Below are 22,072 nucleotides of genomic sequence, written 5' to 3'. Positions count from 1 at the left end.
GATAAATCAGATGCTCTGATGAATGAACAGGACTATAAGTTAAATTCATAAAAACCTGTTTATGTTATTATTCCCTTTGCCTCACCAAAAGCAAAAAGCAAAACAAACCAATAGCACTCAAACAGGGTAACTTACAGGGTAGGGTGGGGAGGGGGAAGCTCTAGAAAGTCCCAGAGACCTGGGACAGGAGAGGCTCTCAGGAAGCAATGGGAATGACATTACCCCAAATGCCCAACGGTGTATAAGTAGAACCTGAAGAGACCACCTCCAGTTGATAGGCATGGCCCCCGGCTGAGGCAGGGGCCACCCAACCATCTTCACACTTTTGACACAGAATCGATACTGTCTAAAGGAAATGCAGGGACAAAATGGAGCAGAGCCTGAAAGAATGGCTGACCAGTGAGTGCTCCAACTGGGGATCTATCCCGTACACAGGCACCAAACCCTGACACTGTTACTGATGCTGTGTTGTGCTTGCAGACAGGGGCCTGGCATGGCTGCCCTCTGAGAGGCTCTACTAGCAGCTGACTGAGACAGATGGAGATACTCACAGCCAACCATTGGACTGAGGTCAGGACCCCTATGGAAGAGTTAGGGGAAGGACTGAGGAGGCTGAAGGGATGGTAGCCCCACGGGAAGAACAACAGTGTCATCTAACCAGGACCCCTCAGAGCTCCCAGAGACTAAGCCATCAAGCATATGTGGGCTGGCTCATGGTCCTGGGCACATATGTAGCAGAGACTGCCTTGTCTGGCCTCACGGGAGAGGACGAGCTTAATCCTGTGAAAACTTGATGCCCCAGGGAAGGGGGATGCGGTGGGGGGGGGGTATGGGAGCACCCTCTCAGAGGTGGGGGGCAGGGGACTAGAGTGAAGAAGAGCTAAGGGAGGGGAGACCAGAAAGTGGGGGGGGGGGGGCAACATTTGGAATGTAAATAAATAAAATAATTAAAAAAAAAAGGACAACTTATCTTGGAATGTTTAAAAACAGCTAATGTTAAGTAACATTTAAATACCTAATTAAATTACGATAAAACTTGATTTGCAGAAAACAGAAATATGTCAATACCTATGGATAGACATATTGCCACTACTCTAGAGCATCCAACAGTTTGCCTGCAGCCCTAGAGCATTAGGATTACAGTAGGTCTCACACACCAGGTGGGATCTAATAAGGCCTGTGAATGGTAGGTAAGCATTTCATCAACTGAGATACGCTCCTCAGCCATAACAAACTTCATAGTAAACACCAAGCAATCTAAAGCACCGTGTTATACCGTGTTACTTTAGTGACACAATTTCAAAGCAGTACAAATTCAAAGTTGAACTTCTAAATGGTACAAAGTCTAAGTGTGGGAGCAAGCTAAGGACGCTGATGGCTCGGGTAAGCATCTTGGACACACAACTCCATGCTAAGTAATTTCCAAGCCCCCATAGTCAGATTTCATGACAGCAGCAATCCCATTCTGCAGTCCAGTTTTAACTGGCTAGGAAAAGATGACGACATTATTCAAACAGTCTCCTGCTGCCGCCCTGGGTTCCTGGGCAGCCTGAACAGCACTGAGTGTTTTCCTCCCTGAGCAGCACGGGTGTTAGAGCAAGTCTTTTCTCGCCTCAACAGAGGGGCACTAAAAACTTAAAAGGCAAATACAAAATTAACACCACTGTTTAAGCTATGATTCAATGGCTCCATGCTTTTTTATTCTAGTAAGACTTCAAAGTTATTGCCTTTAATCCCAGCACTTGGGAGGCAGAGGCAGGCGGATTTCTGAGTTCAAGGCCAGCCTGGTCTACAGAGTAAGTCCAAGGACAGCCAGGGCTATACAGAGAAACCCTGTCTCTAAAAAACAAAACAAAACAAAACAAAACAAAACAAAAAAACTGTGAAGAGATGCACATCTTGTGCTTGTTTATACACTAATGTAAAATGGATGATTTATGGTAGTTTGTTCTTTCCTTCTGTATGGAACCTGCAGGCTGAACTCAGAACACGAGTCTTGGTGGTAAGTACCTTTACCTGCCAAGCCACTCCTCTAGTCCAAAATCTATACTTAAAACTGACTGGTTACAGTTTAAGATATCTATTTAGGTCAATAATATTCAACTTAATAATATTCAGAAATAAAGTTCTGAAATACCTGAGCAGTATTAATTTACTACTTTATAAAACATCATAGACACACATACACACACACACGTCTATACACATGCAAATATATATATAGTTGTATATAATTTTATTAAAAAATGTCAGAGCTGGGCTGGAGAGATGGCTCAGTGGTTAAGAGCAACGACTGCTCTTCCGAAGGTCCTGAGTTCAAATCCCAGCAACCATATGGTGGCTCACAACCATCCATAACAAGATCTGACTCCCTCTTCCGTTCAGCTATAGTGTACTTACATATAATAATAAATAAATCTTTAAAAAAAAGTCAGAGCTAATGATATATTGGATCTGAGCCTTATATTCACTGTGCAAGAGAAAGGCTTCATTTGGAAAACAATAGTCATCATTTTACTCATATAAAACTAGGTAAAATATCCCAATAAACTGGTAGATAGGCTGAGCAATGAAGCTAATGATAATAATAATAATAACAACGGTAAAAGCTTAAGAACAAATTTTAAAAACAGTTAAAGCTTTATGTGTGCATGTCTTGTGCATGCGTGCGTGTCTGTGCACCATGTGCTGCATGTCTTGTGCATGCGTGCGTGTCTGTGCACCATGTGCTGCCTGGTGCTTGGGAAGGGCAGACAGGAAGAGATGAGTGGGAAACTCTTTATGTTGATTTGTGACTGACTTAAAAAGAAGGAATTTCAATCAGTATTATTGATTTAAAATCATTATCTCTAATAGATATCCACAAGAATTTACTTTTTCGAACAGAATAGCCCCGGGAAAGCAGACATGGCTGAGTGATCAGCTCTCTGTAAGAACGAGAAAAAGAAGTGCTAAGTAAGTCTGCAACATGGAACCAAGCCCAAAACCTTCCCTAAGTTCTGCCTGCCCGGCGACATTCTAGGTTGGACCACACTCTTGTCCCCTTTGGTGACAGAAAGGAGTAAGGGCTAAGAAATGCTTCTTACAGAGTTTTACAAGAAGCAGGGTGTCACCACAGCAATGGTATTTAGGACAGGGAGATGGGAGAAAGAAGGCTCCTGAGACCACGTGACCACAGCAGCAAAGGTGTGGCTGACCCCCAGCAGCAGAGCTCTGAAACTGAACTTCAGGGAGCACAACCCAGCAGGGCAGCTAAGAAATACTTCAGGGCGGATTTATACCCAAAGAGCGGCCCAGCGGGAAGGTGTGAGGCCAGGATGGAGCCTTACCTGATGAGGCAAATGAGTTATGCTGATCAAACCCAGCCTACCAACCACTGAAGGAGAAGGAAAGGCCCCAAGTAAGACAGGCTCACCCCAAGCCTCCAGGAACTTACAACCTGCCATCCACACCACCCAGCGCTCAGACATACAAACCAGCAGACAACTATGCTTACAAGAGAATTACAAACTAATTACTAGGGTGGGAGGAAGGGAAGGAATAAAAATGGATTTTTTATTGAGTGAGCCTTTGTTACAATCAGAAACTTAAACTAGAATTCTCATATTCAAGAAAGTAAATAAAAAGACAGAACCTGTTGGTGGTCAGATGTGGTGGCTGGAGCATGCCGCTAGCCCTAGCGTCTGAGAAGCTGGAGCAGGAGGACACTACTGTTCAAGTCAGGGATATACATGCAGCAGGACTTTGTTTCAAAACAAACTACAAATCCACAGAGGGAAAAGGTGTGCAGAAGACTGACAGCTAGGGTAGAGGGAAAACTAAGTCTTAAACATTACAACTGGAGGGTAGTGAGAGTGACCGGGGTCACTGTGCCTGCTGCCAGGCCTGACGACCAGACTTTGATAAAGGAAAGTGGCTCCCCAAGTAGTCCTCCGACCAACACGTACAGGACGTGTTGTGTGGCATACGTGTGCCCACTCTCATACACACAGAATAAGTAAATAAAAACGTGTTTAAATTTAAATATGGGACAGTACTGTTTACAACTATACATTTTAATTCCTTATTTGTTTGCTGTATGGGAATGTACAAGTTCCTGCCAGGGCAGACATGACACTGAGAGGACGACTTGTGGGAGTCAGGCCTCTCCTTCCACCATCTGGATTCTGGAAGCTGAACAAGGTTGTCAGGGTTGGTGCAGAAGCCTGTAGCTGCTAAGCCATCTTACTAGCACCTGTATATTATTTAGGACTCAACTTCTGAAAGATATGTCTACAATCAATATCTAAGATCTTTAAAATCATCTGAGGAGATACGAAAGAAACAAGATTACTGGTGACTTATTGGTGGTGAGAATATTAAAGACTTACTACATTCTTTATTCTTGAGAGTATAACTCAACAATTATATTCGTGAATATTCATATATTCTAGAAGTTAAATGAGCATTAGACACATCATGGTAAACAGAACTGTAAAATTCACTTCCTAGGGCCTAGGAATACAGCTTAGTGGTAGCTTGCCTAAATGTGTGTATCTGCAAGGCTGTAGGTTCATTACACAGAACAAAAACTAGAAGCTCCCAATTCCTGAAGTCACTCTGATGACCTACAGGACTGCGACAAGTGACGCCACAGTGGCCACCATCCCACAGAGCATGAGGGACGCCCACTACTCAACAGAACAGCAGCTAGTGTCCGCAGCTGAAAGGCTCTACAACAGCAGCATCAAGGGCCCCAGAGCACTGACCTGCTACCAGGCTGGGTAAAGTAAAAAATCCATTCCAGAGAGCCATCGGTTTAAAAACAAAATAAAAGCCAGCCCTAGCAAAGGCAAAAGCTGATGGAGACAGGATCTGAGGCAAGTAAAAGGATCATTTATAAAATAAGGGCCTTCTGCAGTAGTGCAGGAATGTCTGTCTGAGGATTCCTGGTCCCTCCCTCTAGAACACAGGAGCAACTGGGCAGAGCCTAAGAGGGAACCCACTGCTCAGACCTGGGCCAGAGACCACAGCTAGCACCAAAATAAGAAGAGCTTCCAGATGGATTTTAAAATTGAATACACTTGGGATGGCTTTCCAGTCAGGCATGAGCCTGTGTGCGTCAGGCTCAATCTGTGTGACCAGGGAGTGAAGATGGAGGCTAGTGCTCCATTATTCGGTGATTCTCCAGACCCTCTCGGAGAACCAGGAAAGCCTTTCAGTGAACTGTGGAATTATGAAGGTGTGGAAGCATTTTTCTTGAATGATACAACTGAGCAGTATTTAGAAGTCAAACTTTGTCCACATGGACGACATTTAGTTCTTTTACCCTCTGGAAGAAGAAGTCTTTAGAAAGAAGAGCTTGCATTATCATTCAGTGTGTCCAGAGCAGAGACTAATTGGCAAGGTGTAGCTTATCTTCCTTGGAGTTACTTCCCACCCAATTCAGCTCATTTGCAATCTATGGATCACATGATAGGAGAGTTTAAGAAGTGATTTACCCTGTGCCACAGCATGAGCTGCAAAGAGGACAAAAACCTGACTTCCATCCTCTAGAGTATCTCAAGCCTTTCAGTTCTAACATGCTGCTTGGAGAGGAATGGAAGCAGCCAAAGTCAGGCCTGTGGCTGACAGAGAAGCCCACTGTATAGGAGCATAACCAACAGGGTCAGCCATGTCTCCTCTGCATCTTTTAAGGCAATCTAATAAGAGACATAAACACATTTCTACAACAAACATTTTAACAGAGATCACTGAAATGTAGTATCTCTAGTTGTAGGAAATGTAGCAATTCCTAGTTGTTAATTCAGCCCCATCCTTAAGGTCTCTGGCAAATTGTATAGAGTGAACAAAGAAATAGAAACTCTGTAACATAAAATAACTTTTACTGAAATATCCTTTCCACCCTTGAAATCAGTACAAAACAATAATCTATTTTAGTTGATGACACCATCTATATCTGCTAAGGCATCAAGAAGAGTTATCTAACTAGATATTTCTACTGTGTACGAAGAAATGAAATAGTCTTGAATTAAGGAAATGAAGTTGATATTTTACTTACAAATAAATGATATTTTCTTAATGTTGCTAAAAATAAATAAAATAAAATAAGGGCAAGAAAGCAGAGTTTCTGCTTATTCTAAATTTTTTTTTTTTTTTTTTTTTTTTTTTTTTTTTTTGGTTTTTTGAGACAGGGTTTCTCTGTGTAGCCCTGGCTGTCCTGGAACTCACTCTGTAGACCAGGCTGGCCTCGAACACAGAAATCCGCCTGCCTCTGCATCCCAAGTGCTGGGATTACAGGCATGCGCCACCATGCCCAGCTTATTCTAAATTTTTATGACTGAAAAATATCTAAGCCTTAAAGGTAAGAACACAAGGACAGACCAACAACAGCGTAGGAAAGTGACTGCCAAGTAGAAGACTGAGACAGTTGGAGAAGGCACACACAAAAATACACAGACTCAACACTGGCAATCAGGTCTCACAAGAGAGAACAGGACCACAGCAGAGTCACCAGCCCTGTTTCCAAAACAGAAGCAACCTCAGCAGTCAGTTAGGAACTATAGACTCAGGAGCACTCTAATCTCCAGGGAGAACTAATACATTATATGTGGGTCCAAACCCAAAGGAGTGGCATCAAGACACAATCCAGAAAACAACAAACTATTTTTAAAGTACTACAGCAATTCCTAGTTGTTAATTCCAAGTGTGATGAAAATGTCCATCAAAATGAAGGCGAAATATACCATCAAGAGAATTCTTCAGCCCCATTCTTAAGGTCTCTGGGAGGAGGAAAACCACCCCCACACAGAAGCAGCCAGGCAGGATGGATGGCCATAGAAAAACAAGGAAGCACGCACACAGACAAAACAAACGTAAATGTAGGCAGATCTAAATGAACAGTTTCTATATAAAAAGAATTAAGAAAAAAAGAAGCATATTCGGTTTCCAAATACACAAAGCAGGAGGGGCTGAACACGGAGCTGGGCGAGCGAGCGAGTGTGCGCTCAGCTGCCAGCACGCAGTAGCTGCCCATAGCACTGACACACTCATTCCAGACTCTATCTCCATTCAAACACTAACGAACTTAGTGTGCAAGAACGTGCAACTAACAAGCCAATGAGACATCCAACTCCATGATTCTCATTGATAATACCTCTGTAAGCGTGTACGCGTCTTCAGCTGTGCACTCGGCTTGTGCTGTAGGATTACTTAAAGCAAATATTATAGGCCTCTCATTGATAGAGGCCATCGCTTTGATTACACCATGAGTAAAAAGCGGGCCAGCACCTGCCACTCCTGCAATAAAGGAAAACAACAATGTCAGCAGAGACACGACAAACTGGTTCTTACTAGCAGTGTTTCTACAATACATGTACGTAAGGAAACCACAGGTATGGGTTTTATACTGCTGAGAGAACATTATAGAAGCACAGCTGCAGATATGAAAGGAAGACAACGAAATGCTGAAAACGTTCCCTCACATATTTATTGCTAGCACACACAGTAAATTCTAGGACACCTGTCCAACATGTGCACACGTGTCTCTATCATTCTAACCAGTGACAAGGCAGTGCCATCACTGCCTACTCATCTGAGGGACCAGAAGCAGACCCTCAGAGAGAGACCAGACTGCAGCTGCCAAGGCCTGGGGGAATGCCACGTTATTCAATGTAGAGTTTCTGGTAATGGAAATTCTTTATATATATATTTAACATCCTGACGGCAGTTGGAAATTCTTAAGTGGTATTCTTAATTCTTAAGTGGTTGGAATTAAGACTGTCCTGACTAAACCAGTCAACTTTTTGATGCAGATGATTCACCTTTATTAAGTTCTTACCACGTCCCAGACACTAAATTAGACCACTAGGTATAAAAATAAACATAGGAGCTGGGTGTGGTGGTGCACACCTTTAACTGCAACACTCAGGAGGCAGAGGTAGGCAAGTGTCTATGAGTTCGAGGCCAGCGTGGTCTACATAGTGAGACCTCATAAAAAACAAACAAACACAAACTAATCGAAAGCTGGGTATGGGACTGGGGATTTAGCTAAGTGGCAGATCAGTTGCCAAATAACCACAAAACCCTAGGTTTGGTCTCTGACACTAAGAAAGAAACAAGAATGTAATGCAGCCACATTAGAGTTGACAAAAGAATAAACTAGAACTTTCTTCAGAAAGTTGTTAAGACAAATGTGTAGAGGGTTTTGGAAGCTCTGTGTGAAGGGAGAATGCTCAGGCTGCGGTGGGATCTGGAGGCACCTAAACGCGGCCTTTGCTGAGAGCAGGCCCCTGCCTTCTTTCCATTTTCTTGCTCCCCTGGAATTAGACAAATGAGTAACTTACATTCTCAGGTTCCCAAACCAAATTTTAAGAGAAGTGATGCAGAAAACCCTTTAAGATCTTTTTGGTGTGGTGTGATATGTGTGTGTGTGTGTGTGTGTGTGTGTGTGTGTGTATGAATGAAAAAACAGACATTTTTCTGAGCACAGGAACTCATTGTGAAGATTTTATAGTTAAACATTAAACAGAGTTCCTACATGAAAACTACTGAAAGCTCATGATTGTGAACTCAGAAGCTACAGCTACAGAGACTCGAATAGCCCTGCATCTGTGCTAAGAACTCAAGGCTATGTCAGCACAGATGTCAGCAACAAGTACCGACACCAGAAAACACATGCAAAGCTTCCACTCTGAAATTCTCACTCTGTACTGGATTTTCCTGGTATAGTCGGTCAAATGACCTTGGCCCTTTAAAGCTGAGTTTAACAGTCACAACAACTGTAGAAGCAAAACATCATAAAGTTGGAGTCACAGCAACTTGGGAAACTCAGGCAGGACACACACTGGAGCCCAGATGTTCAAAGCCCGTTTACAGGAGAGTAAAACAGTGTCACTTCTGTTTTCAGTTAAAGTTAAAATGCAGTTCCGCCCACTCCGCAGTGTCTGTATGTTTAAGTCTGGGGGCAGTGTCTATATGTGTAAGTCTGGGGGCAGTGCCTGTATGTGTAAGTCTGGGGGCAGTGCCTGTATGTGTAAGTCTGGGGGCAGTGTCTGTATGTGTAAGTCTGGGGGCAGTGTCTGTATGTGTAAGTCTGCCGTGGAGTACACGTGGAGACTTGTGGGAAATGTTCTGCTCCTGTAGGGGACCCTAGGGGCTCAGCTCACATCATCAGACTTTCTACAGCAAGCACCTTGACCCGCTGAGCCAGCTCGCTGGCCCTACTTCCAGAATTTTAGACGGTTCACTGTGTAGCCCAAACTGGCCCTGAATTAATAATCTTGCCATGATTTCTGTTGTGTTGAGATTAAGGTGTGCACCACGTGCCTAGCATGGAATTCTGTCCCTTAAAACCTTTATGCAGAGAAGCCAAGTATTTTGAATCCAAACATTTTATCTGTGAAGTTCTGCTCACAGATTCAGTACATGTACATTTTCAATATCGGGCAACAATGCAGAAGGAAACAAAGTTGTGTGTGCACTGGGCATGAGCAGGCCTTTCTGCAACATTCCCTAATGATACCGAGAAAGAACCACTTAGATAGCATTTACACAGCAAAAGTCACTAGAGGTGTACTCCGGTACACTGCAAGATGTGCACAGGTTATGCACAAGTCCTACACCTCTTAGCATAGGAAATTTAGGTGCCTTGGGTTTGGGTGTGCCCAGTGGGCTGTCACACCAGTCCCTAAAACATGCAGAGATCACCTGTATATGCTGAAGGCGAGGTAAAATACACCAACTTCCTTCAGCAGTCCTGCATGCGAGTTATGGCTGACAGCTCAGTGACAGGAGCTGTTACGTGGAAACATCCTCACTTACCAATGATAACCGAAGGCTTAAGTTTATTTACTGCATCTTCAAAAGTTGCAGGCATGCTCTCTGGGGCCGCATGGGCGTAGGGCTCCTGGTTGCTATCTATGCTAGCAGTCCGCCCCTGAATGTTTTCATAAAGTACAGTATCAGTAAGTGCATATTAAAGATAAATTAAACTTATGAGTTATCAATTAGATATATTTGTCCTTACAACACAAGTGTCTTTTGATTTACTTTTTTCTTCAACCTCTATCTACTAATTCAAACTTTACAGAATCCAGAAACAGTTTATCCAATCAGTTATGTCCAGAAACATTGCAGGATCTCTCAAAAACGTATCCCCTCTATGATGTCCTCCTAAATTTTCTATTTACAATTAAGAATCTTTAGTGTTTCAGAAATGTAATATAGCAATAGAGCAAATATTATAAATTTGCCCACCATATGTGAAAACAACAGCCTAACGAACTAATGAACAGCCACATCAAAATGGCTTTATGGCACGAAAATAGAAGCCCAGGGCTTGAACATACTAGTCAAATGCTTTTAAGGCGAACTCCCCGCCTCCCCACCTAAGGACACAAGTTTTGACAGGACTAAAGGTAACAGTACATTTAAAGTTATCCCAATATCTGATTACTGACATGTAGAGAAAACAGTGAGGACAAGAGCCATGTACATGCCCCACACATGTAAATGTATGTGGCGATAGCATGCATGATACATGTAAATGAGAAGGAAATGCCCATTAGATTATGGTTAGACATAGGAAACTAAACTAGCAATGCATACTGGATATACAGAACACACATGTGATATGCTACGCCCTATGAAAATCAAAGGAATGCAGGCAGGCTCAGGAGGTACAAAACTCCTCCAGGGAAGCTCTTCACTACACACGGACTGACCCAGGACTAGGACTTAAACATTACGACACTTAGGAGTCTCCACTCAAATATTAAATAGATGTATTATAATAGTTTATGCAGGATGTTGAATTCCAATTCAAAATTTAGCTTAAGGGTGTAGCCCAGTGGTAGGTTATTTATGTCTGAGTAGCATGCAGAGAAAGCCTTGGGATCAATCCCCAGTACCACAAAATATTTTCATTTAAAAGAGTGAAATGCAATCAGACATAATAACTATCTCCTCTCCTAAGAGCCTGAGAACAATGCTGGCAGATTATGATTTAAGTATCAACTAAAAAAACTGTATCTGCAACTGCCAATTTCACAAAACAACCTTAGATCACTAAGTCTAAATGAGTAATTGTTAAGACCAGGCTGGCCTTTGGGCGTGTCTAGTGGGAGTTAGACACATGTGTGAAGAGTGTGGGGGGGGGCAGAGGGGGCTGTATCTGGACTGCCTTAATTAAGGTTAGATGGGAATCCTACTCTGAATGTGGGTAACCGCACCTTAGCGCCTAGGTGTTGGCAGTGTCAGCGTCACAGAAGCTAGCGACAGCAAGCACTCACGCCTTTCCTCTCTCTGCTCTTTCCTATGGAGTGACAGTTTCAGTTTGTCTCGACTTCCCCATAGTAACAGATTATAATCGTAATTATAAGCCAAGTGAGCCCCCTCTCCTCTCTCCGGTATTGGTTTTGGTTGGGGTCATGAGAGTAGGCCGGCCAGCCAGGCGGGACGATCTGTGCTGACACATGGTGGACAGCAAGAGATGGTGCTGTGACACCCAGCTCCAGCACCACAGCAGACGCTCTGCGGCTCCCCAGGCTCTGCACCTTACCTTAACTAGCAAGCCATTCTTGTCGAACATCCAGATCTTTCTCTGTGCCTCCTCTTCTGAGAGACCACTTTCCATCATTGATATAACTATAAGATTCGCAATTCCAAGTGCAGCCTGCCCAGTAAACACATTTAAAAATCAAGACTAGATTATGAGGTGACGCCCACTTGCTTTGTTCTCCCTGTGGAAATCATATGTAAGTAGATTCTTTGTCAGTCTCTCTGAACACAAATGATTTATTTATAAGAGGTCATGATTCTCTACCATTTCAGTGAATTCTAAATTCCTTGTGATCTTCAATAAGCACCAATAAGCTGTCTTACTTTCTTTTCAGTCTCTTTATATAGCCTTGGCTGTCCTGGAACTCACTCTGTAGACCAGGCTGGCCTCAAACTCACCTCTGCCTCCTGAGTGCAATAGGATGAAAGGCGTGAGCCACCACCCCGGCCAGTCTTACTTTACAAAAGAAAACAAGAGTATAGGCCTTAAATTGTAAAAAGGTTTAAAAACTTACCTCTCCTGCTCCAAGAAATAAGATTTTGTGTTCTGAGACTGGTTTATTAATAACTCTCTGGGCCGCAAGAAGACCCGACAAAGCAACTGCAGCTGTCCCTGTAGGAAAACCCAACATTTAAAAAATGAAACCCAGAAAACACATTATAAATGCTTGAAAGTGGGGAAAATCCTTTCATTAGCTTTACCTTGAATGTCATCATTGAAGGTACAGTATTTTTGTTGATATTTTTTTAAGAACCTGAATGCATTGTGATTTCCAAAGTCTTCAAACTGAATGAGTGTGTTCCGGCCGTATCTAGAAACAGGACAGTCTTTTGTTGAAAGCATCACTACTAAACAGATTTCCTATCTCCCGTTTCTATCACTAGAATCTGAAAATTAGTTATCATACTAGCTCAAGGGAGCTTGTGAAAGTCTAGAGCCAAACTGCAGACACCTATTACTTCAAAGACACGGCAGCACAAGCGAGCCTATGGCCAGTGCATACAAGCACTTAATAACTCCAAAAGGGACTCTTTCTACAAATTAGAGAGTAAACCTCTGAAATGGATGTGTTTGGTTCTACAACAGGAAGGCAGGTTACGTAAGAACAAGAGCCAGCTGAGGGTGTTTGGGGAACAGTAAGCAGGGAAGGCTACTGCAGGCATGCGGCACACGTGTGTACCCCGACACCAGGGGGAGAAGGCAGGAGGACCACAGGTTTGAGGTCAGTCTAAAATCACAGGGGACAGTGGCTTAGACAAATAAACCAAGGAAAAGAAAAAGCAGAAAAGACGTGAAAGGGAGTTGCACTGAGTCTTCATCTGGGAAATGAAGCAGCAACAGCAGCAGAGAGGGAAGTTAAACAAGACCCTGAACTTCCAATAGCCGGTGTACATATCAGGGCTCACACTGAAGGACAGGGAGAAGCTGGCTAAGCTGAGTAGGGGACAAGGGACTTGTATGCCTCATGTAGGCTGCAGAGGAAAGAATTCACAAAGACGGCCTGCCGGTGGTGTCACGTGCATGAGCTGAGGAGATGAGAAGGACAGAAGCAGCAGGTACAGGCTGCAGTGACTCAGGAACATGAGGCACACGCATGGGACACTGGAGCAAACAGACTGCAACGTGAAGAGTCAGTGCAGCCAAGGCAGGTGGCGGAGCTAAGAAAGCGCGGCCTCTCCAGGGAAGGTCCAAAGGACCAGAGGACAGTGTGTAAGAGCACAACCAGTTCAACCCTGAATCTGCCCTTGTCTTTTCCTAGAGGAAGGAATTCAGTTCTGAGTATTTTGTTGCCTGTAATTTTAAAAGCTGAGTTTGCAAGATGGCTTCCAGAATTTTACCCTCTCGGGTTAAAGTGCTTGCCCACTAAGTGTGAAACTGAGTCCGAATACCAAGAATCCTCACACAAGCTGGGTCCAGTGAGCATATGTGACCCAGCGCTCTTCCAGGGAGATAGAAAGCAGAGCGGTAGAGTCTCTGGAAGCTTGTGAGCCACTAGCAGCTTAAAAAGTATGTGATCTAAGAGTATGCAATAGAAAAACCAGCGGGACCCTGGTTCAAGAAGAGCAGGGAGGGACCACAGGCTGCCTTTCGACCTCCACACGCTTGTCTTGACATGGGCCATTAACAGAGATGCATATCCATGCACAACACATGCGCGAGCACGCGTGCACACATACACACACACACACACACACACACACACAGACATGACAGACAGTCCATAAAGAAGAAGAATCTGGGTTTTAATCTGTGGCTCTAGAAAACCATTGAGAAGAAAATAAGAAGGCAATGAATATTTTATAAGATTAATACTAGTATTAGATGGAAATTGACTAGAGAGAAACTGGAGACGGGTTTATAGGAAGCCAGGAGAGTTGAAAGAAGGCCGTAACAGAAGACACACACTTATGAGGTGTGCAAATATATACCAGCTGATTCCGAGGAAGCGCTGATGGCATGGTCGGCTGGTAAAGAAGAGCCACAAATGGCACCAAGATTAAGTAAAGGTCTAGCACTGGGTGACTGCTACTGCCATTGTCCGCACTTAGGAATACACAAGGCAGGCTGTTTGGAAAGAATTCCATTTGAGATAGAAACAGGATGCAGTAACTGAGTTTCTCAAGGCAGGATAGCCCAGCAGCTGGCGATGCCACACAGGTGCTTTATGAGTCACAGGTACGAAGACCACGATGCATGAATAAGACCACATGCAAGAACTGACAGTCTAGCTCAGTCATTCAGCGCTTGTCTAGCATATACGGGGTCCACCTCTCCACGCACACCATAACACGCATGCTTGCATACACCTCCAGGAAATAAATAAGCAGGTAAATAGACAGACAGACAGATAGACAGACACGTCTAAGAAAACTGGCCCAAGTAAGATGCTAAAGCTGCAGGAGAGCCCTGGAGGGGTGGTGGGGATGAGGCCAGCCATGGGAGACTTAGGGGAGGAATGCACTGTGAGTGTTTAGGAGCAATGAGTGCAGACTTCCTTCCAGATGTCAGTCATCCCAGCCAGCAATGCAGAATGGAAGCACGTATCACTGGGCATGAAAAAGCCCACAGTTTAACCCGTCCCTTACAGAGGTTCTTTTATATCCATCAGTTTCATAGGATACCTGTCAGTAATCGCCTTCATAAACTCATCCATCAGATCATCATAAAGTTGGGAACGATCTCGCTTTTGATACAAGCCCATATAAAACGGATCTTTTAATAGTGCCTATATAAGAAACCGAATGCAAAAATAAAGTCTTTTATTACATTTATTTACATTAAACATAAAGATAAAATCTTTAAGAAACTTAATAGACTTAATTCACTGTTATTTACATAAACATTAAAAGCCAAGCTTAAGAAAAAGATTAGCATCTAAAATGACAAGATCTTTTCCCTTTAATAAATCATCTGCAAGCAGGGGTGGGTGGGAAAGGGTAAGATTCACTCACCATGTTATCAGTGCCCACATCAATGCACACAGGCAGGCATTTCTCAGGCTGTATCCCTGCACACGCTGTATACAAACAAAGCTTCCCCACTGGAATCCCCATTCCGTAGACACCCAAATCTCCAAGTCCCAGGATCCTCTCTCCGTCGGTCACCACAACAGCCTTGATTATAAACAAAATAAAAGAAAAAGTGAATTGAAAGCTGCCGAAAGCAGGACAGCAATGAGGTGACTTAAAAAGGATGGACTCTGCTGCTATATTTCTACTCTCATTACAAAAGAAGAGTCATTAGTCTAATTCCCCGTATACCCCACGGAGCACACTTAAATAGGCTTCTGCCTATTACGAGGTATTAAAAGAGAATTAATTAGGGAGGTTTTCCATCTGACTTTGGATTGGAAACACAAGGAGGGGACAGAAGGACCAATTCAAGTATTCTTTCCATAAATTAAACATGGGAGAAGTAAATTAAAGTCTGAGGTTACCACAATAAAAAGTCTAGAAATAAATAGTGTGCTCCACTAACCTACGCAATCAGAAAACCTTAGCAACAATAGGGAGAAAACAATACAGATTTGTAAAATACATACACCTATACATTAGGTTGAAAAATAATATTGTAGATTTAGTTATTTTACCCGATTTTTCCTAAGCTCTCTGAACTAAAGATTTTGGCAGGATGGGGGAAAGGAGGGAGTGTGACATTCAGCACAAGCTGGCCTAGGACTCCTTGTATGGAAGGATCACGTGATCCTTCTTCTTCCACCTTGAAAAGTGCTGGCACTGCCCCCGGCTGACCTCGCGGTTCATCGTGTTTACTCTGGTAAAGAAGACACCCATAATAAAGGCAGTAAGACTGCTGGAGTGACAGCACAGAGCCACCCGAAGGCCTTTAAAAGGTGATCCATGTGCTGCGTGAAAGTTACATGACTCTGCCTTGTATTTGCCACATTAAAAACGCTTGACAGTGTCGTACTTGCCAAGGATCTAAATCTACCTTAGTTGGGGGGGAGGGGGAAGAGACTGAGACTTAATTGCCACCCAGAACTTGTCATCTCCTTCCCTTTTAAAGGCGGGGTCTCATGTACCGGGGATGGCCTTACACTCCAGCTTCTGACCCTCCTCCTTTCCCTGCCGAGGGATCAGGTGGATCTATTGAGGGATCAAGTGGCTAGGCCCGCACCAGCACACTAGGTGGAGCACCTGATCATCTCCACTGGGAAAGTAAAGCAGGAGGGGCTAGGCCCAGGCTCGCGTGGACATGGACACCGTGTCACTGTCTCTCTCAGGGCCAAGCACTGTCCCCATGACCCACCTCGGCTGATGCTCTCAGCATCTCCTGAGACACAAAGCACACATTTGCATGTACACAGCGTAAGCAAGCAGAGCAGCAAGGGAAGCTGGTCCTTGGCAATGCAGAGTTAACTTACAAGGAGAAAGGAGACATTGTGAAAAGGAGGTGTGCTCTTAGTACCTTAACATGATTTTCTGGCCAGTTATCCACAATTGATCTAACATGACCTCTGTCTGAGATTGAAATAAACAATCCCCTGCAATAGAACAAAAACACCTTTGCATTTCATGACAGTTTTTGGGGTTTTTTTTTCCCCTACGTTTCTGTCTAAGTATAATTGGGATACTTAGATATTTAGATAAAAATCAAGATACGGTTTAATTTCCAAGAACTGATTTATTTCCAAACATTTCAACTCTTTCAAATGAAAATTATGTTGCTTACAGGATAGCTACAACAAAGATTATTGCTAACTGATGTGATTAATAGCCCCAAAGAGAAACGTGTCACATTATAACCATCTAAGTGGGAAACAAAGTAAATATTCCTACACTGGGTACAATGGATTAATGGTATGATCCAAAGCTCTGCCCCATAATGTCGCATCTCCTGCCAGTCCTCATCTGTGGTGCTCCCCAGAGTCACAGCAGGGGCTTTCTGAACTCCACCTGGGCCCGAGCCTGCCCAACTGAACCACACACCCTGAGGGTGAGGGCTGGGCTGGGCTGTGTGCTTCCAGTTTTCTTCATTCCTTTAACCTGAGTAGAGAATCACTTTCTAATAAGGATGCACAGGTGTGCTGGGCTCCCTCCTGGAAATGTTTCACACACTTCGGTAACAGTACCACCAGGGTTAGCTTACTCGGTAACAGCACCATCCGGGTTAGCTTACTCGGTAACAGCACCGTCTGGGTTAGCCTACTCGGTGCTTTTCAGTGTGTGGCAGGGAGTGCCTACCACACAAGCACAGAGGGTGCTGGCTAACTTTAGGCTGCTAGATCTTCCTCATCGGACTCTTGTGGGGAGAAAGTTGGCAGGGGTCAGTCAGTCTTTTCAATAACTCAATGGGTGCGTCTTATGCACTCTGAAGTTGAGAGGAGCCTCCAGACGAGATGCAGGGACTGAGAGTCACGCCAGCCCTGTCTGAATGCCTACACGGATACCGAGGCATGAGCGGGCCAGGGGAAGGTAAGGTAAACAACAGATTAGAAGAGGCAGAAAAACTCAAATAAAAATTGTCTTAGATCCCGCACATCATTTCCTCTCAATGGTTTTCAACACGATCATTCACCCTTGGCTAACAACCAGTCGTGTGCTCACTCAAGGATTTGAGGTGTGGCCTATGGAGTAACTTCCTACAAAAATGTTTGATAAAGTTAAAACAGTCTGAAATTTAAAATTCACGAAAGCTAATTTTTCTTTTAAAGGAGAGGAGGAAAAGCATCAGTTTTTAAAGCTGATAAATGAGAAGCCAATCCCAACCTGGCAAACTACCAAACGGCTTAACAGTAATTATGGTTTTGGGGGAGAAGAAAAGAACAGCTACTCCACAATTCCTCTAACATGGCAGTAATTATTAGGAGCTGGTCAAGTGAGCTGTTTCTACAAAAACAAAAGATATGACCATGTTGACTTTTTATTAATATCTTTTAATGCAAATTAGGCTTTTATGAGGCAAGAAACCTGGCTGGATAATATTGTAACACACAGAAACCTAATTAGATGTCACAGAATGATTTTTTCTTACACCATAATCAATATATATTTGTATTTAAAAACGAGTCTTACTTAGGTCTCCTAAAGATGTGCCCGTATTGACAACAGGCAAGACCAACTGTCGGTGTGTACACAATTGGCATCAGACTTTCAATATCATCTTGCAGTATTCTATAAAACAGTTTCTCATTTCTTTCTTGTATGCCCATTATATAGATGTATCTGAAATTAAACACAGCAAATCACATCCAAGTTAGCCTGCAAAACACTGAACACACACACACACACACACACCTCACAAAAGAAACCACACCAAAACCCTAAGTTATAATTTTGTAACACTCAGAACTAAAAACTAGCAAGACACAGACTATGTAAACCATAGATGGTAACAAGAGAGACAATAGCTCACCCTTTCAGCAAAGGCCTGGAATGCTCAGGAGCCAACAGAAGGCGGTCACATAAATGAGGAAGCTAAGGGAAGAGCCGCCTCCACAGTGGGCCCCGGAGTCCCACGCTAAAGGGTTTAGGATCCAGCTGTGTTTTAAGCATTCTTCCATACATGGAGCAGAAACAACTCCAAGACGGAACAAGTCAAACCAGAGGCTATTCTCAGTTTCTTCTCCTACCTTTCTCTACCATAATCTAGTATAGATCACCAAGGCCTAAAGAATACAGTTGCAAGTATTCTTCAAAGGTGGCCATTTCTTCTCCCCACATCCGGTCTAAACCACTAACAAGTTTGTATACAGTTTTCCTTCCTTGCTCCAATCTGCTTCGCTTCCTCTGTACTGACTTATTCTTGACCCCTCCCCTGGAGCCCATGCACCTGATGGTCTTGGAACAGTCCCTTACTCATGACTCAGGCCAGTCCCCTCTCCTACCCCCCACTTCCACACTCAACTTTCCTGTGTTCTGCTCCCACACTACCCTACGATTTTTGCGGATTCAACTTTACATTGCTTTTATACTGTTTTTTTTTTTTAATTCTAAACTGGCCCACCATAAAGGTGTAAAGACCATTATTATCGGTAAGAGAGGTATATGTGTAGGCTACATACAACTGTTCTCTCTTATGCTGGTCAGCTACAGCAAGCCACAGCTACCAGGTAGCCATGCAACCAAAGGTCAAAAATTTGCTCTGAAATGGATTGGGCTGCTGAGCTGCACTTGGTAGGTTGGGCATATTAAACACACATTCACCTTATAATATTTTTTATTTACAAATGGTTTGTTAGGGCTGGAGAGATGGCTCAGTGGTTAAGAGCACTGATTGCTCTTCTGAAGGTCCTGAGTTCAAATCCCAGCAACCATATGGTGGCTCACAACCATCCCTAATGAGATCTGATGCCCTCTTCTAGAGTGTCTGAAGACAGCTACAGTGTACTTACATATAATAAATAAATAAATCCTAAAAGAAAAGGTTTGTTAGACTATAACTCCATCTTAGGCTAAGACTTCTGTATTTCTATATTTTATTGGGTGAATACATAAGTAAAGCATTTATGTAAATGAACTGCATTGCTCCTGAGGACAAAGATGGCATAAATAGATAGAATAAGATAAAGAGATTTCTCCTCTCTGTAGGGAAATAATCAAAAGCAATCAGGCTATAAAATGGGGTGGGGGGGGGGAGGAAGCAGTTTTCTGAAAGAAAAGTACGGGAGGGTTAAAGAAAAGAAACAGATGATCCATCAGGCATGGGGGGCAGCTGGGCCATCCCTGGGCCTCCTCAGACGACCGCTGAGTCACACTTGCCTCCCAGTGATCTTGCTCTTTCCTAGGCTCCTAAAGCCTAGAGCTCACAGCTGCCCTGAGCTGCACCCTGCCCACAGCCTGACTGGTTCCCTGACTTCGTCACTGTCAGACTAGCTGTTCACGGCCTCACTTCTAATGTTCTGAACTCCCTACCTCCTTCAGCATGTCCACGGTTCCCGCTTTGTCTGGTTATAGCCCATCTGCTACTGTGAATCTCAGGGTCACTTCTGTCCCTCTAAGCAACCCCTCACACATCTCTACCACTGCACAACCCTACCAGAGTGCGTGTCCCGTCCCCAATCTCACACTCAACTCCAGGCAAGCAGGCTGAATCTCACTTTACAGTGAGGACCCTGGAACAGTGGCAACACCTGAGCGGACACTACAGGTTTCCTTTTCTGTAGAAAAGAACACTGCCGTTCACAACAGCACAGCAAATGAGATCCTGCCACAAGCTCCAGGGGCTGCTATCACTCTCTTTGTCCAGGGTGGGCCTCACTACGTAGCCCAGGCTGGTCCTCAACATCTAATCCTGCTCCTTCTGCCTCCATTCTCAAGTGCTGCAACCTGCGAGAAGTGGGTGTTATGTACCACAATACCAGGGTTGCTCGTCTAGCCTGGCTTTGAGGGACTTGACTTCATAACCGAGTGTCTCTTACTAACTGAACAGGCTTTCTTGGTTGGACCTTAGCCCTTCCTGAGTTATCTGATCCCTTCACGTTCTGTGTCACAAAGGCATGCGTCCAGAGCCATCACTAGGAGGATGCCCACCCTTAACATCTGAATTTATCCGCCTCTGGACTAACGCAGCCTTTCTACCTCTGCACCTGAGCTATGCCTTCCTCTGGAAACTTGCTGTAGTCGTTTCTTGGGAGTCTGTTCTGTGCAACTATGAACATAATCAACATTTCCCTCAAGTGAGACTTTAAAGCAGAGGTCCACGTGTTTTATAGTTCAGTGTGTGTCTTCCTTCCTACTTGGACTTCTTCAAGGTAGATTACATATCCCTTGCCCACCCAGTTCCCGAGACAGCTTTCCTGGCCTGTCACAACACATCGCTGACACTGCTCTCACAGATCAGCAGAGCCTACACCTCCTCCAGCAGACAGTCCTGCGTTGGGACAGCTCCCCGCCTGCCATTCCTTGCCCTTCCTCATTTTGCTGCTTTGTTAACACCACCACACTTTAAACTTTGGCTCAGATATTACATCCTTCAGGAAGTTTTATCTGATTCCTCAAGTTGGGCCACATGCTTCTCATGCTCTCAGAATAGATCACACATGTGCAGTTTGTCTACAGTAATATACACTGCAGTCCAGACACACCACATTCACAGCTTAGCTATCCGCAGCTCAACACCTGTAAGGCAGGGCTATCTGCTGCTTACTGGGTTAGCTCCTTGGCTATCAAGGGAGCAGGCTAGCTGTCAACAGATGGAACCTATTTGTAAAAGATCATTCCCTCACTATTTGTGTCCCATACAACCTCAAAAATGTGCGGTCTCAGGGCTGGAGAGATGGCTTAGTAGTTAAGAGCACTGACTGCTTTCCAGAGGTCCTGAGTTCAAATCCCAGCAACCACATGGTGGCTCACACCCATCTGTAATGGGATCCGATGCCCTCTTCTGATGTGTCTGAAGACAGTAACATTGTACTCATATATATTACAAATAAATAAATCTTTAAAAAAAATGTATTGTCCCTACTAGCAATGTCGCCACTTATCCCTGAACTGCATCTCTTAGCAGAATGTCACACACAAGGGGGGAGATCAATGAGGAAAGCAGCAGAATAAAATGTGAGCAAATGAGATGATACCTAATCCTTCCAACGTTCTAATCACACACGGAATGGGAATGCAAGTACTTACCACTGGCACAAAACTTACTCCTGCCAAATTCTAGCAGGGATCCCTGGCAAGCACACCCTAAGTGACAAGGACACGACCATCACAGGAGGAAAGTGACAAAAGAACAGCGTCACTGTGTGACTTCACTGTGCGACGTCACTGTGGGAGTGCAGTTCTAAAATAAGACTGCCAATATAAAAACCAAACATCAATCAACTCTTACTTTTCCAAAGGGCTAGTCATTTTTTTCAAGTTTCTATGGAATCGTAAGGCTTGAATGTCCTGTGTCTCTATTTTGGGAGGTAAAAGTCCTTGAAGACCAAGCATTTGTCGTTCTTGTAATGTAAACGCCATCCCCTAAAAACAGAAATAAAGAATTAAAATTAGTAGTAACTACAGCAGCAATAGCACTGTCCTTTAAAATACAATTCAAGAGCAAATTCTGAAAAGTAAAAAATAAACTTTC

The 22,072-nt window shown here is 43.8% G+C and overlaps 1 protein-coding gene and 1 pseudogene across 1 annotated transcript in view; one reads left to right on the top strand and one right to left on the bottom strand.

Moving 5' to 3' along the window:
- Positions 1-22,072, bottom strand: part of Me2 (malic enzyme 2) — a 44,749-nt gene that overhangs the window by 11,265 nt on the left and 11,412 nt on the right. Inside the window, exons 3-12 of the mRNA XM_052201496.1 lie at positions 21,830-21,963; positions 18,073-18,222; positions 16,466-16,541; positions 14,992-15,153; positions 14,662-14,765; positions 12,241-12,350; positions 12,054-12,151; positions 11,540-11,653; positions 9,802-9,916; positions 7,136-7,278 (exon numbers count right to left, since the gene is read on the bottom strand). Of these exons, the coding sequence (XP_052057456.1) occupies positions 7,136-7,278; positions 9,802-9,916; positions 11,540-11,653; positions 12,054-12,151; positions 12,241-12,350; positions 14,662-14,765; positions 14,992-15,153; positions 16,466-16,541; positions 18,073-18,222; positions 21,830-21,963 (1,206 nt within the window). The remainder of the gene's footprint in view (positions 1-7,135; positions 7,279-9,801; positions 9,917-11,539; positions 11,654-12,053; positions 12,152-12,240; positions 12,351-14,661; positions 14,766-14,991; positions 15,154-16,465; positions 16,542-18,072; positions 18,223-21,829; positions 21,964-22,072) is intronic.
- Positions 5,041-5,630, top strand: LOC127698160 (UPF0462 protein C4orf33 homolog; annotated as a pseudogene).

The sequence above is a fragment of the Apodemus sylvaticus genome, chromosome 13 (assembly GCF_947179515.1).
Source record: "Apodemus sylvaticus chromosome 13, mApoSyl1.1, whole genome shotgun sequence".
In the NCBI taxonomy this organism is placed as follows: Eukaryota; Metazoa; Chordata; class Mammalia; order Rodentia; family Muridae; genus Apodemus; species Apodemus sylvaticus.
Note: the sequence above shows the minus strand (reverse complement) of the source record. Positions and strands in the feature narration are given on the sequence as shown.